The following is a 24,286-nucleotide window of genomic DNA, read 5'->3' on the forward strand; positions in this document are numbered from 1 at the left end:
GGAGGGTCTGGTGATACAGGCTGTGTTTCAGGTCTGGAGATACAGGCTGTGTTTCAGGTCTGGAGGACCTGTGTTCTGGCACATTCAGTTTAGCATACATGGAGGCTAAAATCTGAATTGTGTCTACCACAGGAAATTGAAGGAAACCTTAAATAAATCAATAAATAAAAGGTTATTCTGCGTGTGGACCGGAGAGTCTTCTGGGACTGAATGGGATGTGTGATGTTCGAGCAGCAGTAGTTCAGTTTTGGGGGTTTTCCTCACTGGTTATCTAGACGTATCAGGATTGGGCGAAGGCGGTGCTTAAACGGCGGCTTCACCTTGAATGCTTGGTGTGCGCCGACACGAATCATAAAGGGGGGGGGGGGGGGGGGCTTTGGCTGAGAGTTTCCTTACGAGGGTAGAGACTGTTTTTGGCTGAGAGTTTCCTTGCGAGGGTAGAGACTGTTTTTGGCTGAGAGTTTCCTTGTGAGGGTAGAGACTGTTTTTGGCTGAGAGTTTCCTTGTGAGGGTAGAGACTGTTTTTGGCTGAGAGTTTCCTTGTGAGGGTAGAGACTGTTTTTGGCTGAGAGTTTCCTTGCGAGGGTAGAGACTGTTTTTGGCTGAGAGTTTCCTTGCGAGGGTAGAGACTGTTTTTGGCTGAGAGTTTCCTTGTGAGGGTAGAGACTGTTTTTGGCTGAGAGTTTCCTTGTGAGGGTAGAGACTGTTTTTGGCTGTGAGTTTCCTTGTGAGGGTAGAGACTGTTTTTGGCTGTGAGTTTCCTTGTGAGGGTAGAGACTGTTTTTGGCTGAGAGTTTCCTTGCGAGGGTAGAGACTGTTTTTGGCTGAGAGTTTCCTTGCGAGGGTAGAGACTGTTTTTGGCTGAGAGTTTCCTTACGAGGGTAGAGACTGTTTTTGGCTGAGAGTTTCCTTGCGAGGGTAGAGACTGTTTTTGGCTGAGAGTTTCCTTACGAGGGTAGAGACTGTTTTTGGCTGTGAGTTTCCTTGCGAGGGTAGAGACTGTTTTTGGCTGAGAGTTTCCTTGCGAGGGTAGAGACTGTTTTTGGCTGAGAGTTTCCTTACGAGGGTAGAGACTGTTTTTGGCTGAGAGTTTCCTTACGAGGGTAGAGACTGTTTTTGGCTGAGAGTTTCCTTACGAGGGTAGAGACTGTTTTTGGCTGAGAGTTTCCTTGCGAGGGTAGAGACTTTGTTTTTGCTGGAACTCTCAATATCGAACACGTATGGACCCAGAAGTGAATCACACAGCTGACCAAATTACACAAGACTTGACTTCTACGTTAACCCGAGCTTCATCAATGGTATAAACTAGTTTAGCGTGGGGCAGGTATACATACCCTTGGTCGGAAGTTGATGATCCTGTTGAGCTTGGCAATCAGACAGGGTTTCCCATCCTTGAAGCCGAAGTTTTCGTCGTGACCATCCAGACCAGCACAGGGTCCCAGCCAGGTTCGCTTGAACCTGCAGGCCTTCCTCACTCCAGCGTCACTCTCCAGCTCACCACGGTCCCTGTACGATTCAGGTAATTCTACAGGCACAGAGAGACCAATTAGATCAGTCACCTGAGCAGACAATATAGACCAGTAACTAAACCCTAACAGGGTACATTAATAGACCAGACACAGCATAACTAAACCCTAACAGGGTACATTAATACACCAGACACAGCATAACTAAACCCTAACAGGGTACATTAATACACCAGACACAGCATAACTAAACCCTAACAGGGTACATTAATACACCAGACACAGCATAACTAAACCCTAACAGGGTACATTAATACACCAGACACAGCATAACTAAACCCTAACTAGTCTGTACTAGTCTGTACCAGGGTCTACTAGTCTGTACTAGTCTATACCAGGGTCTACTAGTCTGTACCAGGGTCTACAAGTCTGTACCAGGGTCTACTAGTCTGAACTAGTTTCTACTAGTCTGAACTAGTTTCTACTAGTCTGTACTAGGGTCTACTAGTCTGTACCAGGGTCTACTAGTCTGTACTAGTGTCTACTGGTGTCTTCTAGTCTGTACTAGTGTCTTCTAGTCTGTACTAGTGTCTACTAGTCTGTACTAGTCTGTACTAGTGTCAGTTAGTCTGTACTAGTATCTACTAGTGTCTATTAGTCTGTACTAGTCTGTACTAGTGTCAGCTAGACTGTACTAGTGTCTACTAGTTTGTACTAGTGTCTACTAGTTTGTACCTGTCTGTACTAGTGTCTAATAGTTTCTACTAGTCTGTACTAGTTTCTACTAGTCTGTACTAGTGTCTACTAGTCTGTACTAGTTTCTACTAGTCTGTACTAGTGTCTACTATTCTGTACTAGTGTCTACTAGGCTGTACTAGTGTCTACTAGGCTGTACCAGTGTCTACTAGTCTGTACCAGTGTCTACTAGTGTCTACTAGTCTGTACCAGTGTCTACTAGTGTCTACTAGTCTGTACTAGTGTCTACTAGTCTGTACCAGTGTCTACTAGTCTGTACCAGTGTCTACTAGTTTCTACTAGTCTGTACTAGTGTCTACTAGTGTCTACTAGTCTGTACCAGTGTCTACTAGTCTGTACCAGTGTCTACTAGTCCGTACCAGTGTCTACTAGTCTGTACTAGTGTATACTAGTCTGTACCAGTGTCTACTAGTCTGTACCAGTGTCTACTAGTCTGTACCAGTGTCTACCAGTGTCTACTAGTGTCTACTAGTCTGTACCAGTGTCTACTAGTCTGTACCAGTGTCTACCAGTGTCTACTAGTATGTACCAGTGTCTACTAGTCTGTACCAGTGTCTACTAGTCTGTACCAGTGTCTACTAGTTTCTACTAGTCTGTACTTGCCTCCACAGTCTTCGTACTTGTTCTGGTCGGTCTGCCTCTCCTCATCGTACATCTCCAGGAAGTCCTTGATGCTCTTGGTGTATTTCAGATACGTCTCCACATCGTTGACGTTGTAAGAGATCTCAAACTTCTCAGAGCGTGGGGTGTGGGATAGACCTGTAGATAGACAACACACTAGGTCAGTATGGATGATAGACCTGTAGATAGACAACACACTAGGTCAGTATGGATGATAGACCTGTAGATAGACAACACACTAGGTCAGTATGGATGATAGACCTGTAGATAGACAACACACTAGGTCAGTATGGATGATAGACCTGTAGATAGACAACACACTAGGTCAGTATGGATGATAGACCTGTAGATAGACAACACACTAGGTCAGTATGGATGATAGACCTGTAGATAGACAACACACTGGGTCAGTATGGATGATAGACCTGTAGATAGACAACACACTGGGTCAGTATGGATGATAGACCTGTAGATAGACAACACACTAGGTCAGTATGGATGATAGACCTGTAGATAGACAACACACTAGGTCAGTATGGATGATAGACCTGTAGATAGACAACACACTAGGTCAGTATGGATGATAGACCTGTAGATAGACAACACACTAGGTCAGTATGGATGATAGACCTGTAGATAGACAACACACTAGGTCAGTATGGAAGATAGACAACACACTAGGTCAGTATGGATGATAGACCTGTAGATAGACAACACACTGGGTCAGTATGGATGATAGACAACACACTAGGTCAGTATGGATGATAGACCTGTAGATAGACAACACACTAGGTCAGTATGGATGATAGACCTGTAGATAGACAACACACTAGGTCAGTATGGATGATAGACCTGTAGATAGACAACACACTAGGTCAGTATGGATGATAGACCTGTAGATAGACAACACACTAGGTCAGTATGGATGATAGGCAACACACTAGGTCAGTATGGATGATAGACCTGTAGATAGACAACACACTGGGTCAGTATGGATGATAGACCTGTAGATAGACAACACACTAGGTCAGTATGGATGATAGACCTGTAGATAGACAACACACTAGGTCAGTATGGATGATAGACCTGTAGATAGACAACACACTAGGTCAGTATGGATGATAGACCTGTAGATAGACAACACACTAGGTCAGTATAGATGATAGACCTGTAGATAGACAACATACTGGGTCAGTATGGATGATAGACAACACACTAGGTCAGTATGGATGATAGACCTGTAGGGAGACAACACACTAGGTCAGTATGGATGATAGACCTGTAGATAGACAACACACTGGGTCAGTATGGATGATAGACCTGTAGATAGACAACATACTGGGTCAGTATGGATGATAGACCTGTAGATAGACAACACACTGGGTCAGTATGGATGATAGACCTGTAGGGAGACAACACACTAGGTCAGTATGGATGATAGACCTGTAGATAGACAACACACTGGGTCAGTATGGATGATAGACCTGTAGATAGACAACACACTGGGTCAGTATGGATGATAGACCTGTAGATAGACAACATACTGGGTCAGTATGGATGATAGACCTGTAGATAGACAACACACTGGGTCAGTATGGATGATAGACCTGTAGGTAGACAACACACTAGGTCAGTATGGATGATAGACCTGTAGATAGACAACACACTAGGTCAGTATGGATGATAGACCTGTAGATAGACAACACACTAGGTCAGTATGGATGATAGACAACACACTAGGTCAGTATGGATGATAGACCTGTAGATAGACAACACACTAGGTCAGTATGGATGATAGACCTGTAGATAGACAACACACTAGGTCAGTATGGATGATAGACAACACACTGGGTCAGTATGGATGATACAGAACACAGATAAGACATGTCAGGAGATTGGTGATATCCGTCTGTAAGTGAAAAGCGCTTTACAAATTTGCCAGACCGGAGTAAAGATCCCAAGAGAAGATACTGGTATAACCATAGAATGGGTTGATGAATCAGTCGAGACCTGCTGGTTGGAGAGGACACTTAACAGGATTATAAATGGCCCCTTCAAAGGTCTACTGAAACACAAACTGTGTTGTACCACCCTCCAAAACACTACATACCAATGTAACAAACATATAGAATCCTGAATTAACTGACTTTCTTTCAGATTAAAATCAACATTCATTTTTAGCGTTAAATGATGGTTAACCATTAATTCCTTTCCGTTTGGGTTAATAAAATCATAAAAGCCCGGCCCCCTTTGGTGTTTTAACAGTCCTCTTCAGATGGGAACTCTATGTAAACTGTGGCAGTAATTTTCCACAGATTGACAGCCCTGGTGCACACTACAGGGTCACAGCTAGGCGTGGCATGAACACAGCGAGAGAGAGAGAGAGAGAGAGAGAGAGAGGAAACATTGTGTTTATTTCACCACGCTCTTTCCTCAACATCCAAATATGAATCCTCATTCAGTGTCTATTGAGTAAGACCTCAATGAAAACCAGCCGTTCATGTCTTAAAGCTTAATGCTACTCAAAACATATGTCCTGGGACATGTTATGGGGAGTCACATGTTCAACACAGTCAAGTTGATTTTACTTCCAGCCACGGCTTGTGTAAGTCTCCCCCACCCCCCACCCCCCCTACTCAACCACCAAGCCTCACGTGCTCTTCACTCACAATGGAAACTTTTATCCTCAGAACTCTAGCTGCCGTCTCCTTCCTTTATGTGGCCACCAATGGAAACTCACTTCAGCTCACGACACTCCACACCTACTTATGTGGTTTCTGCTGCCTCGCGGCGCAGGGCGGCCTTTGACAGTCAACAGCTTTGGAGGGGGAAATGGCCGACGGGCAAACAGGCCAATGTGCACGAAGCCAGTCTTTTACAATGGCTGCTAAAAATACCACCTAGATGACAGCATGTGCTGTGCAAACAGGCCTTGGCACAGGCAGGGTAGGTAGGGCTAGGAGAGATGCCCTGGCACAGAGAAAGAGAGAGTAAAAAGCCATTTTGATAAACTCCCGTATCTATTGGGTGACAAGGAAAAGGTCAACCAGTGAAGAACAAACACCATTGTAAATACAACCCATATTTATGTTTATTTATTTTCCCTGTTGTACTTTAACTATTTGACATCACTATAACACTGTATAGAGACATAATATGACATTTAAAATGTCCCTATTTCTTTGAAACATGAGTGTAATGTTTACGGTTCATTTTTTAAATTTGTTTCTTCTCACTTTTGTTTTGGCAATGTTAACATGTTTCCCATGCCAATAAAGCCTGAGAGAAACAAGAGACAGACACAGACAGACAGACAGAGAGAGAGAGACACAGACAGACAGAGACAGAGACAGAGAGAGAGACACAGACAGACAGACAGACAGAGAGAGACACAGACAGACAGAGACAGAGAGAGACAGAGACAGAGAGAGAGACAGAGAGACAGACAGAGAGACAGCCAGAGACAGACAGAGACAGAGACAGAGAGAGAGACAGAGAGACAGACAGAGAGACAGCCAGAGACAGACAGAAACAGACAGAGACAGACAGAGACAGAGACAGAGAGAGAGACAGAGAGACAGACAGAGAGACAGCCAGAGACAGACAGAAACAGACAGAGACAGACAGAAACAGACAGACAGACCGAGAGAGAGAGAGCTTCCAAACATACTCCCAGCCAGACTAAGGAAGCAGCAGTAACTTCTCATACAACAGGCTGTTTCGACTCTTTCAACGTGCCCTCAAAAGATTACAGAAATCATTTCACCAGGCTTAAAGGGTTGATTCTCTGCCATTTCCAGGGAATGTACAGATTTAGGATCTTAATTTGATCACCCTGTTGCAGGAAAATGTGTAGTGTATTTGAGGTTTAAAAAGTTTGAATACCCATTTTGAAATTTGACTTCATTTTCCCATATAAAAAGATGGAGCAACCCCTACAAAAATGTCCATTAATTATAATCCACATTTCCTGTTGCTGCAGGATTATTTTCCTGCTGTAGCAAACTGGCTCAAATTAAGATCCTACATCTGTACCACATACAGGAGTACAGGCTCAGATGAGCTGCCCACACGCAGTGTGTGAAAACCCGATCCCAAAGATGTGTTCATGAACAGACAGGCGGTCGAGTCCCAGTAAAAACTGTGTTTCCCAGAGCTGAAGACTGAGGAGGGAAGCTGGCTGGCTGGCAGGCAGGCGGGGAGGAGGAAGAGTGAAGGACAAAATGGCTGAAGCTGTCTGAGGTCAGAGGGACCTTCAGTGGGGAGGAGGAGGGGATCAGGAGCAGGTTTTTACAGAAACCTTGGAAGTAAGACCGTCAACCACATAACAGCAACATAAAGGGGAAAAGTAGCCACAACCCTTCACCCACCGTGCAATAACAACATGGTATGGACAACCTGACCAAATTCACATGGAAATGTGTGTTATAGATCTGGCGTTCTCATTGAAATCAAGTCTAAGATGCAGTAGATCTGTTCTTTCTGCACTATTTCTATGCTTCCAGATCTTAAGTTTTGTTTTTGCGTTTTTACTCTCGGTTTTCAACTTCTAACAGCTGAAAATACAATATTGTGGGTTCAGGAAAATATATTTCACACCGGTTTAGATGGTACAATGTATTATGCTAGATTCTGATAAAAACCCATTCAAATATTCTCTTACATACATCTAGGCCTGTGTTTCAAGTTTCAAGATGATTTGTCATACATTATACAGCTACTTACTATGCCTATGTGTTTTAATCGTGGTTCCATTTTATGTCCACAGTATAAATGTTCTCTGTAAAACACATTTACTACAGAAGCTATAATCTTTCAATTATAATGGCATTAAATTTTTTTTCGTTCCACTGAGCCAACAGAACAACGCAAGCAGTGTCATGATTAAAGATTTGAAGATTTTATACAGTGCATTCGGAAAGTATTCAGACCCCTTGACTTGTTCCACATTCTGTTACGTTACAGCCTTGTTCTAAAATGGATTAAATAAACATTTTCCTCATCAACACAATACCCCATAATGACATCACAATACCCCATAATGACATCACAATACCTCATAATGACATCACGATACCCCATAATGACATCACAATACCCCATAATGACATCACAATACCCCATAATGACATCACAATACCTCATAATGACATCACGATACCCCATAATGACATCACAATACCCCATAATGACATCACAATACCCCATAATGACATCACAATACCCCATAATGACAAAGCGAAAGCGGGTGACACATTTTTGCACATTTATTAAAAATACAAAAACAGATACCTTATTTATATAAGTATTCAGACCCTTTGCTATTGAGCTCAGGTGCATCCTGTTTCCATTGATCATCCATGATGTTTCTACAACTTGATTGGAATCCACCTGTGGTCAATTCAATTGATTGGACATGATTTGGAAAGGCACACACCGGTCTTTATAAGGTCGCACAGTTGACAGTGCATGTCAGAGCAAGAACCAAGCCATGAGGTTGAAGGAATTGTCGTAGAGCTCAGAGACAGGATTGTGTCGAGGCACAGATCTGGGGAAGGGTACCAAAAAGTTTCTTAAATGGAAGAAGTTTGGAACCACCAAGACTCTTCCTAGAGCTGGCCGCTCGGCCAAACTGAGCAATCGGAGAAGGGCCTTGGTCAGGGAGGTGACCAAGAACCTGATGGTCACTCTGACAGAACTCTAGAGTTCATGTGTGGAGATGGGAAAACCGTCCAGAAGGACAACCATTTCTGCAGCACTCCACCAATCAGGCCTTTATGGTAGAGTGACTAGATGGAAGCCACTTCTCAGTAAAAGACACATTACAGCCCACTTGGAGTTTTCCTAAAGGCACCTAAAGGACTCTCGGACCATGAGGAACAAGATTCTCTGGTCTGATGAAACCAACATTGAAATATTTGGCCTGAATGCCAAGTGTCACGTCTGTAGGAAACCTGGCACCATCCCTACAGTGAAGCATGGTGGTGGCAGCATCATGCTGTGGGGATGTTTTTCAGAGGCAGGGACTGGGAGACTAGTCGGGATCGAGGGAAAGATGAACGGAGCAAAGTACAGAGAGATCCTTGATGAAAACCTGCTCCAGAGCACTCAGGACCTCAGACTGGGGTGAAGGTTCACCTTCCAACAGGACAACTACCCTAAGCACACAGCCAAGAAAACAAACTAGTGGCTTTGGGACAAGTCTCTGAATGTCCTTGAGTGGCCCAGGCAGAGCCCGGACTTGAACCCGATTGAACATCTCTGGAGAGACCGGAAAATAGCTGTGCAGCAACGCTCCCCATCCAACCTAACAGAGCTTGAGATGTTCTGCAGAGAAGAATGGGAGAAGCTCCCCAAATACAGGTGTGCCAAGCCTGTAGCATCATACCCAAGAAGACTCGAGGCTGTAATCGCTGCCCAAGATGCTTCAACAAAGAATTGAGTAAAGGGTCTGAATATTTATGTAACTAAGATATTTTAGTTATTTTTAATACATTTGCAAACATTTCCAAAAGACTGTTTTTGCTTTGTCATTATGGGGTATTGTGTGTAGATTGATGAGGGAAAAAACTATAATTTTAGAATAAGCCTGTAACGTAACAAAATGAGAAAAGAAAGTCAAGGGGTTTGAATACTTTCCGAAGGCGCTGTATAACTCCTCAATCTCTACCACCTCCAAGAGCACATCTTATCCCTTCAATTAGCTTCTGATGGAAATCACACTTAATACAATCACAAAAGGATATTTCATTAAGCAACATAAAGCAACATAAAGCAGTATAAAGCAACATAAAGCAGTATAAAGCAACATAAAGCAACATAAAGCAACATAAAGCAGTATAAAGCAGTATAATGCAACATAAAGCAGTATAAAGCAACATAAAGCAGTATAAAGCAACATAAAGCAGTATAATGCAGTATAAAGCAACATAAAGCAACATAAAGCAACATAAAGCAGTATAAAGCAACATAAAGCAACATAAAGCAGTATAAAGCAGTATAAAGCAACATAAAGCAACATAAAGCAGTATAAAGCAACATAAAGCAACATAAAGCAGTATAATGCAGTATAAAGCAGTATAACGCAGTATAACGCAGTATAACGCAGTATAAAGCAACATAAAGCAGTATAACACAGTATAAAGCAGTATAACGCAGTATAATGCAGTATAAAGCAACATGAAGCAGTATAACACAGTATAAAGCAGTATAAAGCAGTATAAAGCAGTATAAAGCAACATAAAGCAGTATAACACAGTATAAAGCAGTATAAAGCAGTATAAAGCAGTATAAAGCAGTATAAAGCAGTATGAAGCAGTATAAAGCAACATGAAGCAGTATAACACAGTATAAAGCAGTATAAAGCAGTATAAAGCAGTATAAAGCAGTATAAAGCAGTATAAAGCAGTATGAAGCAGTATAAAGCAACATGAAGCAGTATAAAGCAACATAAAGCAGTATAAAGCAACATGAAGCAGTATAAAGCAACATAAAGCAACATGAAGCAGTATAACGCAGTATAACGCAGTATAAAGCAGTATAAAGCAGTATAAAGCAGTATAAAGCAACATGAAGCAACATGAAGCAGTATAACGCAGTATAAAGCAGTATAAAGCAGTATAAAGCAGTATAAAGCAGTATAACGCAGTATAAAGCAGTATGAAGCAGTATAAAGCAACATAAAGCAACATGAAGCAGTATAACGCAGTATAAAGCAGTATAAAGCAGTATAAAGCAGTATAAAGCAACATAAAGCAACATGAAGCAGTATAACGCAGTATAACGCAGTATAAAGCAGTATAAAGCAGTATAAAGCAGTATAAAGCAACATGAAGCAGTATAAAGCAGTATAAAGCAGTATAAAGCAGTATAAAGCAGTATAAAGCAACATAAAGCAGTATAAAGCAACATGAAGCAGTATAAAGCAACATAAAGCAGTATAAAGCAGTATAAAGCAGTATAAAGCAGTATAAAGCAGTATAAAGCAACATAAAGCAGTATAAAGCAACATGAAGCAGTATAAAGCAGTATAAAGCAGTATAAAGCAACATAAAGCAGTATAAAGCAACATGAAGCAGTATAAAGCAGTATAAAGCAGTATAAAGCAACATAAAGCAGTATAAAGCAACATGAAGCAGTATAAAGCAGTATGAAGCAACATGAAGCAGTATAAAGCAACATGAAGCAGTATAAAGCAGTATAACGCAGTATAAAGCAGTATGAAGCAGTATAAGGGGAGTAGAGCAGTCTTTACCTGGTGGGGCTACTCTGTCCTGGTAGGTGGGTTTGTAGTTACTAAGGGTTAGCAGCAGGGCCTGGATGGTCCCAATGAAAATCCCAGCCAAGCATCCATAGAAGATCAGGTAGAACAACAAGATTTTAACTGTGGAGAGAAAGACAGAAGGGATTCGTTACAAATAGACAAGACAGATTAGTAGTAGATGGCGTAGTGATATATGCATGTCCTGTTTTAGCAGAACTAACATGGTGAATGCATGTCAACAATACTCCTGTATCCCCCCGTCATTATACAGATTCACCCTGCCAGGTCCCCCTTGAACATGTTGCCTGAATTGATTCTAACTGGAAATTCCAGGGAAACTTCCCTCTCCAGGAAGAACACCTTAGACATTAGCCTGACAGGACGCTGAACGGAAGACATCTGGGGGTTTGAAGGGCTGAGTAACTCTAGGGACTAGGAATGTGCTGAGCCATGCATGGTGTGGCGTGCCTGGCTAGAATTCAAATAACAATCAAAATACAACAAAAGTTCAGTTATTTAACCTTAGATGATATTTGAGTGTTATAGGGATATATTGGTGATTGAGATTCATCTAATTCAACGTGTCCTCCTTTGCCACCACAGCTCAGTAACTAATGGACATGTCTATAAAAATCACTTACAAAATGGCTGAACAAAAACAACCAAATATTTGCCTATCTAAACTAAGCTGATTGCTGTCATTATAAGTGCTTATGATCCAATATGAGAAGTCATTCAAGTATTTATTTAATTACAAAGACAGTCTAAATCTTTGTGAGAGGCATAAGAGTGTTAATCTTCCTGGTACTAACTAAATCTCTCTACGGTTTAACTTTCTCTGAATTGACTGTAAACTTCAGCGTAACTTCCACAGCCTGTTAATCCTCACTATGCTGTTAATGCCAGGGTAGATACAACTCCTGTTGCTAGTACTACACAACTACTACAGAATATCACCTACACTACTACAGAATATTCCCTAATCATACACTACTACAGAATATTCCCTAATCATACACTACTACAGAATATTCCCTAATCATACACTACTACAGAATATCCCCTACACTACTACAGAATATCCCCTACACTACTACAGAATATCCCCTACACATACACTACTACAGAATATCACCTACACTACTACAGAATATTCCCTAATCATACACTACTACAGAATATTACCTAATCATACACTACTACAGAATATCCCCTACACTACTACAGAATATTTCCTACACTACTACAGAACATTCCCTACACATACACTACTACAGAATATCCCCTACACTACTACAGAACATTCCCTACACATACACTACTACAGAATATCACCTACACTACTACAGAATATCCCCTACACTACTACAGAACATTCCCTACACATACACTACTACAGAATATCACCGACACTACTACAGAATATCCCCTACACTACTACAGAACATTCCCTACACATACACTACTACAAAACATTCCCTACACATACACTACTACAGAACATTCCCTACACATTCACTACTACAGAACATTCCCTACACATACACTACTACAGAATATTCCCTACACTACTACAGAATATCCCCTACACATACACTACTACAGAACATTCCCTACACATACACTACTACAGAACATTCCCTACACTACTACAGAACATTCCCTCCCCTACACATACACTACTACAGAACATTCCCTACACTACTACAGAACATTCCGTACACATACACTACTACAGAACATTCCCTACACTACTACAGAACATTCCGTACACATACACTACTACAGAACATTCCCTCCCCTACACATACACTACTACAAAACATTCCCTTCCCTACACATACACTACTACAAAACATTCCCTTCCCTACACATACACTACTACAGAACATCCCCTACACATACACTACTACAGAACATTCCCTCCCCTACACATTCACTACTACAGAACATTCCGTACACATACACTACTACAGAACATTCCCTCCCCTACACATACACTACTACAGAACATTCTGTTCTCTACTCTACACCACTCTACTGTTCTCTACACCACTCTATTGTTCTCTACTCTACACCACTCTACTGTTCTCTACTCTACACCACTCTACTGTTCTCTACACTACTCTACTGTTCTCTACTCTACTGTTCTCTACTCTACACTACTCTACTGTTCTCTACTCTACACCACTCTATTCTACACCACTCTACTGTTCTCTACTGTTCTCTACTCTACACCACTCTACTGTTCTCTACACCACTCCACTGTTATCTACACCACTCTACTGTTCTCTACACCACTCTACTCTACACCACTCTACTCTACACCACTCTACTGTTCTCTACTCTACACCACTCTATTCTACACCACTCTACTGTTCTCTACTCTACACCACTCTACTGTTCTCTACACCACTCCACTGTTCTCTACACCACTCCACTGTTCTCTACACCACTCTACTGTTCTCTGCTCTACTGTTCTCTACTCTACTGTTCTCTACTCTACACTACTCTACTGTTCTCTACTCTACACTACTCCACTGTTCTCTACTCTACACCACTCTATTCTACTCCACTCTACTGTTCTCTACTCTACTGTTCTCTACTCTACACTACTCTACTGTTCTCTACTCTACACTACTCCACTGTTCTCTACTCTACACCACTCTATTCTACTCCACTCTACTGTTCTCTACACCACTCTTCTCTACACCACTCCACTGTTCTCTACACCACTCCACTGTTCTCTACACCACTCAACTGTTCTCTACACCACTCCACTGTTCTCTACTCTATACCACTCTACTCTACACCACTCTACTGTTCTCTACACTACTCTACTGTTCTCTACTCTACTGTTCTCTACTCTACACTACTCTACTGTTCTCTACTCTACACCACTCTATTCTACACCACTCTACTGTTCTCTACTCTACACCACTCCACTGTTCTCTATTCTACACCACTCTACTCTACTGTTCTCTGCTCTACTGTTCTCTACTCTACTGTTCTCTACTCTACACTACTCTACTGTTCTCTACACCACTCTACTGTTCTCTACTCTACACTACTCTACTGTTCTCTACTCTACACCACTCTATTCTACACCACTCTACTGTTCTCTACACCACTCTTCTCTACACCACTCCACTGTTCTCTACACCACTCCACTGTTCTCTACACCACTCCACTGTTCTCTACACCACTCCACTATTCTCTACTCTACACCACTCTACTCTACACCACTCTACTGTTCTCTACACTACTCTACTGTTCTCTACTCTACTGTTCTCTACTCTACACTACTCTACTGTTCTCTACTCTACACCACTCTATTCTACACCACTCTACTGTTCTCTACACCACCCCACTGTTCTCTACACCACTCCACTGTTCTCTACACCACTCTACACCACTCTACTGTTCTCTATTCTACACCACTCTACTCTACTGTTCTCTGCTCTACTGTTCTCTACTCTACTGTTCTCTACTCTACACTACTCTACTGTTCTCTACACCACTCTACTGTTCTCTACTCTACACTACTCTACTGTTCTCTACTCTACACCACTCTATTCTACACCACTCTACTGTTCTCTACACCACTCTATTGTTCTCTACTCTACACCACTCTACTGTTCTCTACTCTACACCACTCTACTGTTCTCTACACTACTCTACTGTTCTCTACTCTACTGTTCTCTACTCTACACTACTCTACTGTTCTCTACTCTACACCACTCTATTCTACACCACTCTACTGTTCTCTACTGTTCTCTACTCTACACCACTCTACTGTTCTCTACACCACTCCACTGTTATCTACACCACTCTACTGTTCTCTACACCACTCTACTCTACACCACTCTACTCTACACCACTCTACTGTTCTCTACTCTACACCACTCTATTCTACACCACTCTACTGTTCTCTACTCTACACCACTCTACTGTTCTCTACACCACTCCACTGTTCTCTACACCACTCCACTGTTCTCTACACCACTCTACTGTTCTCTGCTCTACTGTTCTCTACTCTACTGTTCTCTACTCTACACTACTCTACTGTTCTCTACTCTACACTACTCCACTGTTCTCTACTCTACACCACTCTATTCTACTCCACTCTACTGTTCTCTACTCTACTGTTCTCTACTCTACACTACTCTACTGTTCTCTACTCTACACTACTCCACTGTTCTCTACTCTACACCACTCTATTCTACTCCACTCTACTGTTCTCTACACCACTCTTCTCTACACCACTCCACTGTTCTCTACACCACTCCACTGTTCTCTACACCACTCAACTGTTCTCTACACCACTCCACTGTTCTCTACTCTACACCACTCTACTCTACACCACTCTACTGTTCTCTACACTACTCTACTGTTCTCTACTCTACTGTTCTCTACTCTACACTACTCTACTGTTCTCTACTCTACACCACTCTATTCTACACCACTCTACTGTTCTCTACTCTACACCACTCCACTGTTCTCTATTCTACACCACTCTACTCTACTGTTCTCTGCTCTACTGTTCTCTGCTCTACTGTTCTCTACTCTACACTACTCTACTGTTCTCTACACCACTCTACTGTTCTCTACTCTACACTACTCTACTGTTCTCTACTCTACACCACTCTATTCTACACCACTCTACTGTTCTCTACACCACTCTTCTCTACACCACTCCACTGTTCTCTACACCACTCCACTGTTCTCTACACCACTCCACTGTTCTCTACACCACTCCACTATTCTCTACTCTACACCACTCTACTCTACACCACTCTACTGTTCTCTACACTACTCTACTGTTCTCTACTCTACTGTTCTCTACTCTACACTACTCTACTGTTCTCTACTCTACACCACTCTATTCTACACCACTCTACTGTTCTCTACACCACCCCACTGTTCTCTACACCACTCCACTGTTCTCTACACCACTCTACACCACTCTACTGTTCTCTATTCTACACCACTCTACTCTACTGTTCTCTGCTCTACTGTTCTCTACTCTACTGTTCTCTACTCTACACTACTCTACTGTTCTCTACACCACTCTACTGTTCTCTACTCTACACTACTCTACTGTTCTCTACTCTACACCACTCTATTCTACACCACTCTACTGTTCTCTACACCACTCTTCTCTACACCACTCCACTGTTCTCTACACCACTCCACTGTTCTCTACACCACTCCACTGTTCTCTACACCACTCCACTGTTCTCTACACCACTCTACTGTTCTCTACACCACTCTACACCACTCAACTGTTCTCTAATCTACACCACTCTACTGTTCTCTGCTCTACTGTTCTCTACTCTACTGTTCTCTACTCTACTGTTCTCTACTGTTCTCTACACCACTCTACTGTTCTCTACTCTACACCATTATACTGTTCTCTACTCTACACCACTCTACTCTACTGTTCTCTACTCTACACTACTCTACTCTACTGTTCTCTGCTCTACACCACTCTACTGTTCTCTACTCTACACCACTCTACTGTTCTCTACTCTACACCACTACTGTTCTCTACTCTACACCACTCTACTGTTCTCTACTCTACACCACTCTACTGTTCTCTACTCTACACCACTACTGTTCTCTACACCACTCTACTGTTCTCTACACCACTCTACTGTTCTCTACTCTACTGTTCTCTACTCTACACCACTCTACTGTTCTCTACTCTACACCCCTCTACTGTTCTCTACACCACTCTACAGTTCTCTACTCTACTGTTCTCTACTCTACACCACTCTACTGTTCTCTACTCTACACCACTCTACTGTTCTCTATTCTACACCACGCTACTGTTCTCTACTCTACACCACTCTACTGTTCTCTACTCTACACCACTCTACTGTTCTCTACACCACTCTACTGCTCTCTACTCTACTGTTCTCTACTCTACACCACTCTACTGTTCTCTACTCTACACCACTCTACTGTTCTCTATTCTACACCACGCTACTGTTCTCTACTCTACACCACTCTACTGTTCTCTACTCTACTGTTCTCTACTCTACACCACTCTACTGTTCTCTACTCTACACCACTCTACTGTTCTCTACTCTACACCACTCTACTGTTCTCTACACTACTCTACTGTTCTATACTCTACACCACTCTACTGTTCTATACTCTACACCACTCTACTCTACACCACTCTACTGTTCTCTACTCTACACCACTCTACTGTTCTCTACTCTACTCCATATGCTGTGTTGAAATTAATCTTGTCTCCCTCCCATGATGCAATAGTAACGGAGGGCAACATCACTTCTAGACTAGCAGGATGAGTCACTCTGGCTTGTTGTCGACGGTTACCAGTCCCTCTCCTCTATCAGCCTCATTTACAAACATCCCCAAACTCATACACACCCCCCTCCACACACACACACACACACACACACACATCACATGGCGCCATGCAGTCAGGCAGGCAGAGACAGGTGTGGCAAGACATGTTACTTTCTCTCCCTGCATGTGAAGGTGACAGGATGGCCGATAGTAAATCAACCCTGCTGCCCTTAACCTTGGGTCACAACAAAACATCCAGTGACTAAACAATCTACAGGAAACACTTTTACTAGTGCATTGTTTGAGCAGAATAACTTCATAGTGCAACAGTGTCTGGGTGCGTGTGTGTGAGAGGGAGGGAGAGAGACTGATTGACTGGCGGTAACCATGGCAGTGAGCTCTGGGGTGAGAGAAAGAGACTGATTGACTGGCGGTAACCATGGCAGTGAGCTCTGGGGGTGAGAGAGAGACTGATTGACTGGCGGTAACCATGGCAGTGAGCTCTGGGGTGAGAGAGACTGATTGACTGGTGGTAACCATGGCAGTGAGCTCTGGGGTGAGAGAAAGAGACTGATTGACTGGCGGTAACCATGGCAGTGACCTCTGGGGTGAGAGAGAGACTGATTGACTGGCGGTAACCATGGCAGTGAGCTCTGGGGTGAGAGAGAGATGCAAACCAGTTGCATCGAAGGTGACCATGGCTGTATTTTTGTAGGCATGAGTCATAACACCCATAAAACCTAGTGGTCAAACAAGGAAATGGTTCCAATAGTTTTTTCAACATTCATTTTTCCCAAAGGGGACCTTAAAACACTTCAAATAAGGGCTGTGTTTCGTGTAGACTTACCCTGGCGTGATGTTTTGATAGCCTGGTCTGTGTTTCGTGTAGACTTACCCTGGCGTGATGTTTTGATAATCGTGTAAATCTCTTGGACAAGGTGACTTTTATCAATATATTAGCCTGTTTCCAAAAATGAAATGCTAATTAGCTGCTAATGTGGCTATCATAAAGAACTACAAATACCATGATCTGGACGAGACTGACGAATCAAGGCAAAGGTAAGCATATCTGGATGAACTATATAATGTTAGCTAAATGTAGTAAACAAATAGGCTACATTTCTTTAAATGGACTATTCTGTGAATTGTCTTGTGCAAGTTTTAAATTGACACAATAACTGTTAGAAAAGGTGTCTGCTAGAGATGAGGTGGATGAGCTAGCAGGGTTTTGAAGTCTTGCATGATGTCTTCTTTGATGCTAATTATAATTTTTAAACTGAGTGTAGAGCCGAATATATTGATAAAAGTCACCTTGTCCTAGAGAGACTTACATGGCTATCACAACGTCATGCCAAGGTAAGACTACACCAAACACAGATCTTATTTTAAGTTTCTAAAGTCCCCTATGGAAACAATGAATGGTGGAAAAACGATTGGAGCCATTTCCCTGTTTGACCGCTAGGTTTTATGGGTATTATGACACCTCCACTGTGGGGCTCTATTAACGGAGGCTCATTGGTTAAAACATATGTTTTTATATATTTTTTTATAAACGTTGAAAATAAGGTCTGTGGTAAAAAAGGTTTAGGAGTTCTGATACATTGTTCTATGGGATCATCTTCATCAGCTAACGTCACTTTTCTGATAGACTAGCGTTCTGTCCAGGGGTAAGGCCCTGTGATAGACTAGTGTCCTGTCCAGGGATAAGGCCCTGTGATAGACTAGTGTCCTGTCCAGGGGTAAGGCCCTGTGATAGACTAGTGTCCTGTCCAGGGGTAAGGCCCTGTGATAGACTAGTGTCCTGTCCAGGGATAAGGCCCTGTGATAGACTAGTGTCCTGTCCAGGGGTAAGGCCCTGTGATAGACTAGTGTCCTGTCCAGGGGTAAGGCCCAGTGATAGACTAGTGTCCTGTCCAGGGTTAAGGCCCTGTGATAGACTAGTGTCCTGTCCAGGGGTAAGGCCCAGTGATAGACTAGTGTCCTGTCCAGGGGTAAGGCCCAGTGATAGACTAGTGTCCTGTCCAGGGGTAAGGCCCAGTGATAGACTAGTGTCCTGTCCAGGGGTAAGGCCCAGTGATAGACTAGTGTCCTGTCCAGGGGTAAGGCCCAGTGATAGACTAGTGTCCTGTCCAGGGGTAAGGCCCAGTCATAGACTAGTGTCCTGTCCAGGGGTAAGGCCCAGTCACAGACTAGCGTCCTGTCCAGGGGTAAGGCCCAGTGATAGACTAGCGTCCTGTCCAGGGGTAAGGCCCTGTCACAGACTAGCGTCCTGTCCAGGGGTAAGGCCCTGTGATAGACTAGCGTCCTGTCCAGGGGTAAGGCCCTGTCACAGACTAGCGTCCTGTCCAGGGGTAAGGCCTAGTGATAGACTAGCGTCCTGTCCAGGGGTAAGGCCCTGTCACAGACTAGCGTCCTGTCCAGGGGTAAGGCCCTGTCACAGACTAGTGTCCTGTCCAGGGAGTGTACTGTACATCAAGCTGAACCATCACTACAGAAACAGGAGATAGTTAAGTAAGTAGGCTCAACAAGCTGACTGATATTATCTCATAAATAAACTGACTCATATTATCTCATAGATAAAACGTATAAGATCTCCGAATCCTGTTAACCTCAGACCGTGTTATCCAAAACACCTCCAAAAGCTGCATTCATTTCCCCTGTAGGCTTTGAGCAACGAGCCATCGGGACTACAAGCTGGCGAGCCCTATAGGCCTGTTCCAAAGTCCAATTAATTTTAGTCTCTCAAATCCGTGTTTTTCTTACCTACGACCGCATATTGTGTGGAAGCTCAGGGGGAATAGCTCAATTCAGACCGCTATCGTTTTCTCGCTCTCTTGTAATAAAGAGCCATCGGACCACTGAGTGAATGTGATCTAATTGGCCAATAGGAGACTTGTTGAATGCCTTCCAGTCCTTGTGATAACCTCTCGGTCTACCCCCCCCCCCCCCCCCCCCCCCCCCCCCCCCCCCCCCCCCCAGAGCAGCAGGGTAGACAGTCAGGCAGGCATAGCTTCATGTTGTGAATGGACAACTGAGGCACGTTATCACATTTCTCAAGGCAAGCAGCACAGAGATTGCTGAGATTATCATAATTATCCTATTTCGTGCTTACCTTTCAAAAGACTATAGGCACTGGGTAGCCGTCAGTATAGGGGTTATTACGCCGTCATTGGATACAAGTGTCACTAAATGAAGACCAGAATCAATGTAGCCTACAGTAGTCGGTAATTCCTACCATTTTTAATGATGAGCAATTGTGATTTGATGCGAAAATGAGATGGTGCTGCACAGCCAACCTATTGGAAGGCTTTATCCTGAGCAATAACCGCTGCAGCCTGGTTTCAGAGCTTTTTATATTATTGAGTACGTAAATCTGAGACACTCCATTTCCTGTGATATTTGACACTATGTACTAATTTGTGGATGTCTATCGCCCATTTCGTATGATATGTTACGAATTCTAGCCAGGCTAGGGTGTTTGAGTTAGGTTAAAGAGTTAAGTGTTAGCTAACATGCTAAGTTGCTAAAAATAAGTAAGTAGATGAAATTCTAAAGTTGTCTGTGATGAGATTCAAACTCGCAACCTTTGGCTTGCAAGATGTTGGCGTTATACACCCACCCATCCGACATTCGTTTTTTTTTCCTCAAGTAACCATCTGTCTTATGTAACCATATCAAACATTTCATACTAATGTTACAGTCCCGGATTTAAATGTACTATGTTATGACAGTATATGAGACCAGGCTGTAACAACCACATCGATGTGACTCGACGTGCGCTTGATAATACCGTGCGCGATATGTAGGCTACGCAAACAAAGGCTACACGCCAGAAACCTTGGGACTTTCAAAACGTAGCAAACTACTTCATTGAGCTTCTGAATTCTAGAAATACATTCAGAGAACAGCAACTGTTTCGAGAGATAAACCAACACGTATCAGTGAACAGGCGCTCTTTGCGTTACCAAAATAGTCTGGCTGCATTCAGGAAACAAATGACAACCGTTGACCATTGCCTTGTAACTGTGTCCCCTACAAGAGCGTACAATCTGTCTTTATTTTTGCTCGTATTGTGAAAGCCTACCGTAATAACCGCCCTACCTATGTGAACTCGAGGAATTGATTTAAGCAACAACTTGTTACCAGTAGCTGCTAAAGGAAACAAAGTTGTCTGTGGGGGAGGGGTGGTCCTACAGAAACCGAGCATGTGAGTCGTGACATGATCTTTCTATGGACAAAAAGAGCCTAGATAAAAAAATATATAAAAATAAACGAAATGTTGCCAATAGATAAACTAGCTCCCTACTGCAACAGTCTCCCACTCGAATACTGAGCAAAAAAATGTAGAGATAACGTCTGTGTTACAGTGTTGCAAGCTCACCAGTTGAACAAGAAAGTGTCTCATTGGTAAATCACTGCTCATTGTTGGCTTCATTTTACATTACAATCTCTCGGTCCAAAACAATGACATCAGTTTCAGGCGAAAAGGCCCGATCACCTTGACTGCTAACCTTGAACCTTGATTCCTTCAAAAAACTAACTGTATTGGGATAAAACAGCTAATTACCGAGGTAATGGATGCCCCCCTGTCATTTGGCACATTATTTTGTTCAGAGAAAGAAAGCAATTCATATTTACCAACTCTTTATCAATTTTCTCCAATCTAGGCTAACTATGTGACAGCAGAAACAAGCATGCCATGTTGGCAAGACAAGCACATGTTAGTTGCAATCCAACACTCCCAATTGCCACCATATAATTTAAATGATGTCCTTCAAAATGACCTCTTTGGCAAAGGACGCCGACTCTAGCTTTCACTGTACACGATCGACCCGGGTTAAACGAATAATAACGAATAGGAACATTATTAACGTTCACTTGACCTAAAAGTCTGAATATATTTCAACTTCCTCTTAGACAGTACTCATTTTCATTACATTTATTTTAATCGTATTCCATCAATGGGTTATACGGTTATTTTACAGATGTAGTTGTTTATAAATCACGTTTAACTCATTCTCTGTGTTTCTCCTGTCATTTTTCCATTGAAAAGTGAATTTCACTACACAGCATGCTACGTCCAATCAAACAGGTGCTGTATTTCTCAATCAGGAAATACTCTCTGTGCCGTTACATTACTCTGACAATACACGGAAACAACAGGGTTACACCTCGTATCATTCTTATCCTCGAGTTCATTTCCACAAAAGCGTCGATTAAAAGTAGTTTATTACAGATGTATGTACTTACACCAACTGCCACCAGTGCGTCCTAGAAATTCCTTCCTTTCCGAATTCCACAGAAAGCTCTTCCATCCACCGTTTCCATCTTTATTTGTCGACATATTTGTTTTGCCTTTTAATTTCCCTTTTCAATTAATATTATCTAATGGGTTTAGGTACCCGATTCCTGTACTGTCCCCCGCTACAGAATAGTAATGGACAATTTCGTACCCGGCTCTCCTATTGTCCGGCACACAATTTATCTCTTATGGTAACCGACTCCGCCCGCAAACTCTTGTAATAAGTTACCTACAAAAGAGGGGGGGGGGGGGGGGGGCTAACTCTAGCAAATCACAAGCAGTCATCCTTCTGCGTAACAACCAACTGCTATGATCACTGCTCCATGAGGCAAGGCAGCCCCAGGCGGTTCAAAACGAAATGGTGGAACTAAAATGGTAGAATTCTACGGTGATGTCATAAACTCATTATATTATATTTTATATTACCATTCTTGGAGTTCTATTACCACATCGCATGTTAAAAATAATACTATTTCTCAGGAGTCAACTTTGTACTTTAGTACATTTGATTATAATTCCTGCTAAATATCACATCCATAAAATTCATTGTTTAAGAAAAAAAATAACATCTTATTCAATATTTTTTTTAAAAAGTTAGACTTAAATAATTACTTTGCCACATTGAATAGTATGCTCTGTGAGAATAAGACGGTATTGAAATAAATGTATACTCTTAAGCTTTTAAAATGTTTTTGAATGTAAAAACTCTGTTTTTGTGTTAATCTGTTTGTGATGTTTTTCTGTGTTACATTTTTTAAAGAATGATGTGTAGATTTTTGGAACACATTTGACATTTGTGTCCTTCAAAATGTATGGAATTTCAATAATACAAATAATTGTACCTCGTTCTTGGTTCATTCAAAGAATGCATTTTAGACACAGCCCCTAGCCTTATGATTGAATAACATATAATGTATGTTATTATATAATAACATACGAGAGAAAAACAACTGTAAAGAGTTTTTTTTTTTTTTTTTTTTTTTTAACTAGGCAAATCAGAACAAATTCTTATTTTCAATGACTGCCTAGGAACAGTGGGTTAACTGCCTGTTCAGGGGCAGAACGACAGATTGGTACCTTGTCAGCACTAGTCCAACGCTCTAACCACTAGGCTACCCTGCCTAACCACTAGGCTACCCTGCCGTGTAATAATAGGGTTACTAATAAGCTACTTTGTTGAAAGTTGTTTTTTCCTGATCGGGAAATACTCTGGGCCCTATGGAGTTATTCCTGGTCAGGTCACATGGTCAGGAATATACCTTTTATTTGACCAGGTTGTCCCATTTAGGTCAAAGGGCGACCTGGCCACCGTTCTCACTTACACCACGGCTTGTATAGGACTCCTTGTATAAATGGGCTCGACAAAAAAGCTTTCAAATATTATTGAAGCCTGTATTGATAGGACAACTCACCAGTTAATAAATCTGCCCCATTTCATGGTGATTCCTCATCAGACAGGCCCTGTCACTCCAGTTCTATGATGTGGCCCTGTCATCAACCAAGAACTTGTTCAACAAACCAAAAACATAATCCTGTTGAGTTGTTCAGACAGGTTGT

At 42.3% G+C, this 24,286-nt stretch overlaps 1 protein-coding gene across 1 annotated transcript in view; it reads right to left on the bottom strand.

Moving 5' to 3' along the window:
• Nucleotides 1–22,937, bottom strand: part of atp1b1a (ATPase Na+/K+ transporting subunit beta 1a) — a 30,648-nt gene extending 7,711 nt beyond the window's left edge. Inside the window, exons 1-4 of the mRNA XM_036979818.1 lie at nucleotides 22,678–22,937; nucleotides 11,098–11,226; nucleotides 2,826–2,981; nucleotides 1,335–1,525 (exon numbers count right to left, since the gene is read on the bottom strand). Coding sequence (XP_036835713.1) covers nucleotides 1,335–1,525; nucleotides 2,826–2,981; nucleotides 11,098–11,226; nucleotides 22,678–22,771 — 570 coding nt within the window. The 5' untranslated portion in view covers nucleotides 22,772–22,937. The remainder of the gene's footprint in view (nucleotides 1–1,334; nucleotides 1,526–2,825; nucleotides 2,982–11,097; nucleotides 11,227–22,677) is intronic.
• Between the last annotated feature and the right edge of the window lie 1,349 nt (nucleotides 22,938–24,286).

This window comes from Oncorhynchus mykiss, chromosome 1, assembly GCF_013265735.2.
Source record: "Oncorhynchus mykiss isolate Arlee chromosome 1, USDA_OmykA_1.1, whole genome shotgun sequence".
NCBI lineage: Eukaryota > Metazoa > Chordata > Actinopteri > Salmoniformes > Salmonidae > Oncorhynchus > Oncorhynchus mykiss.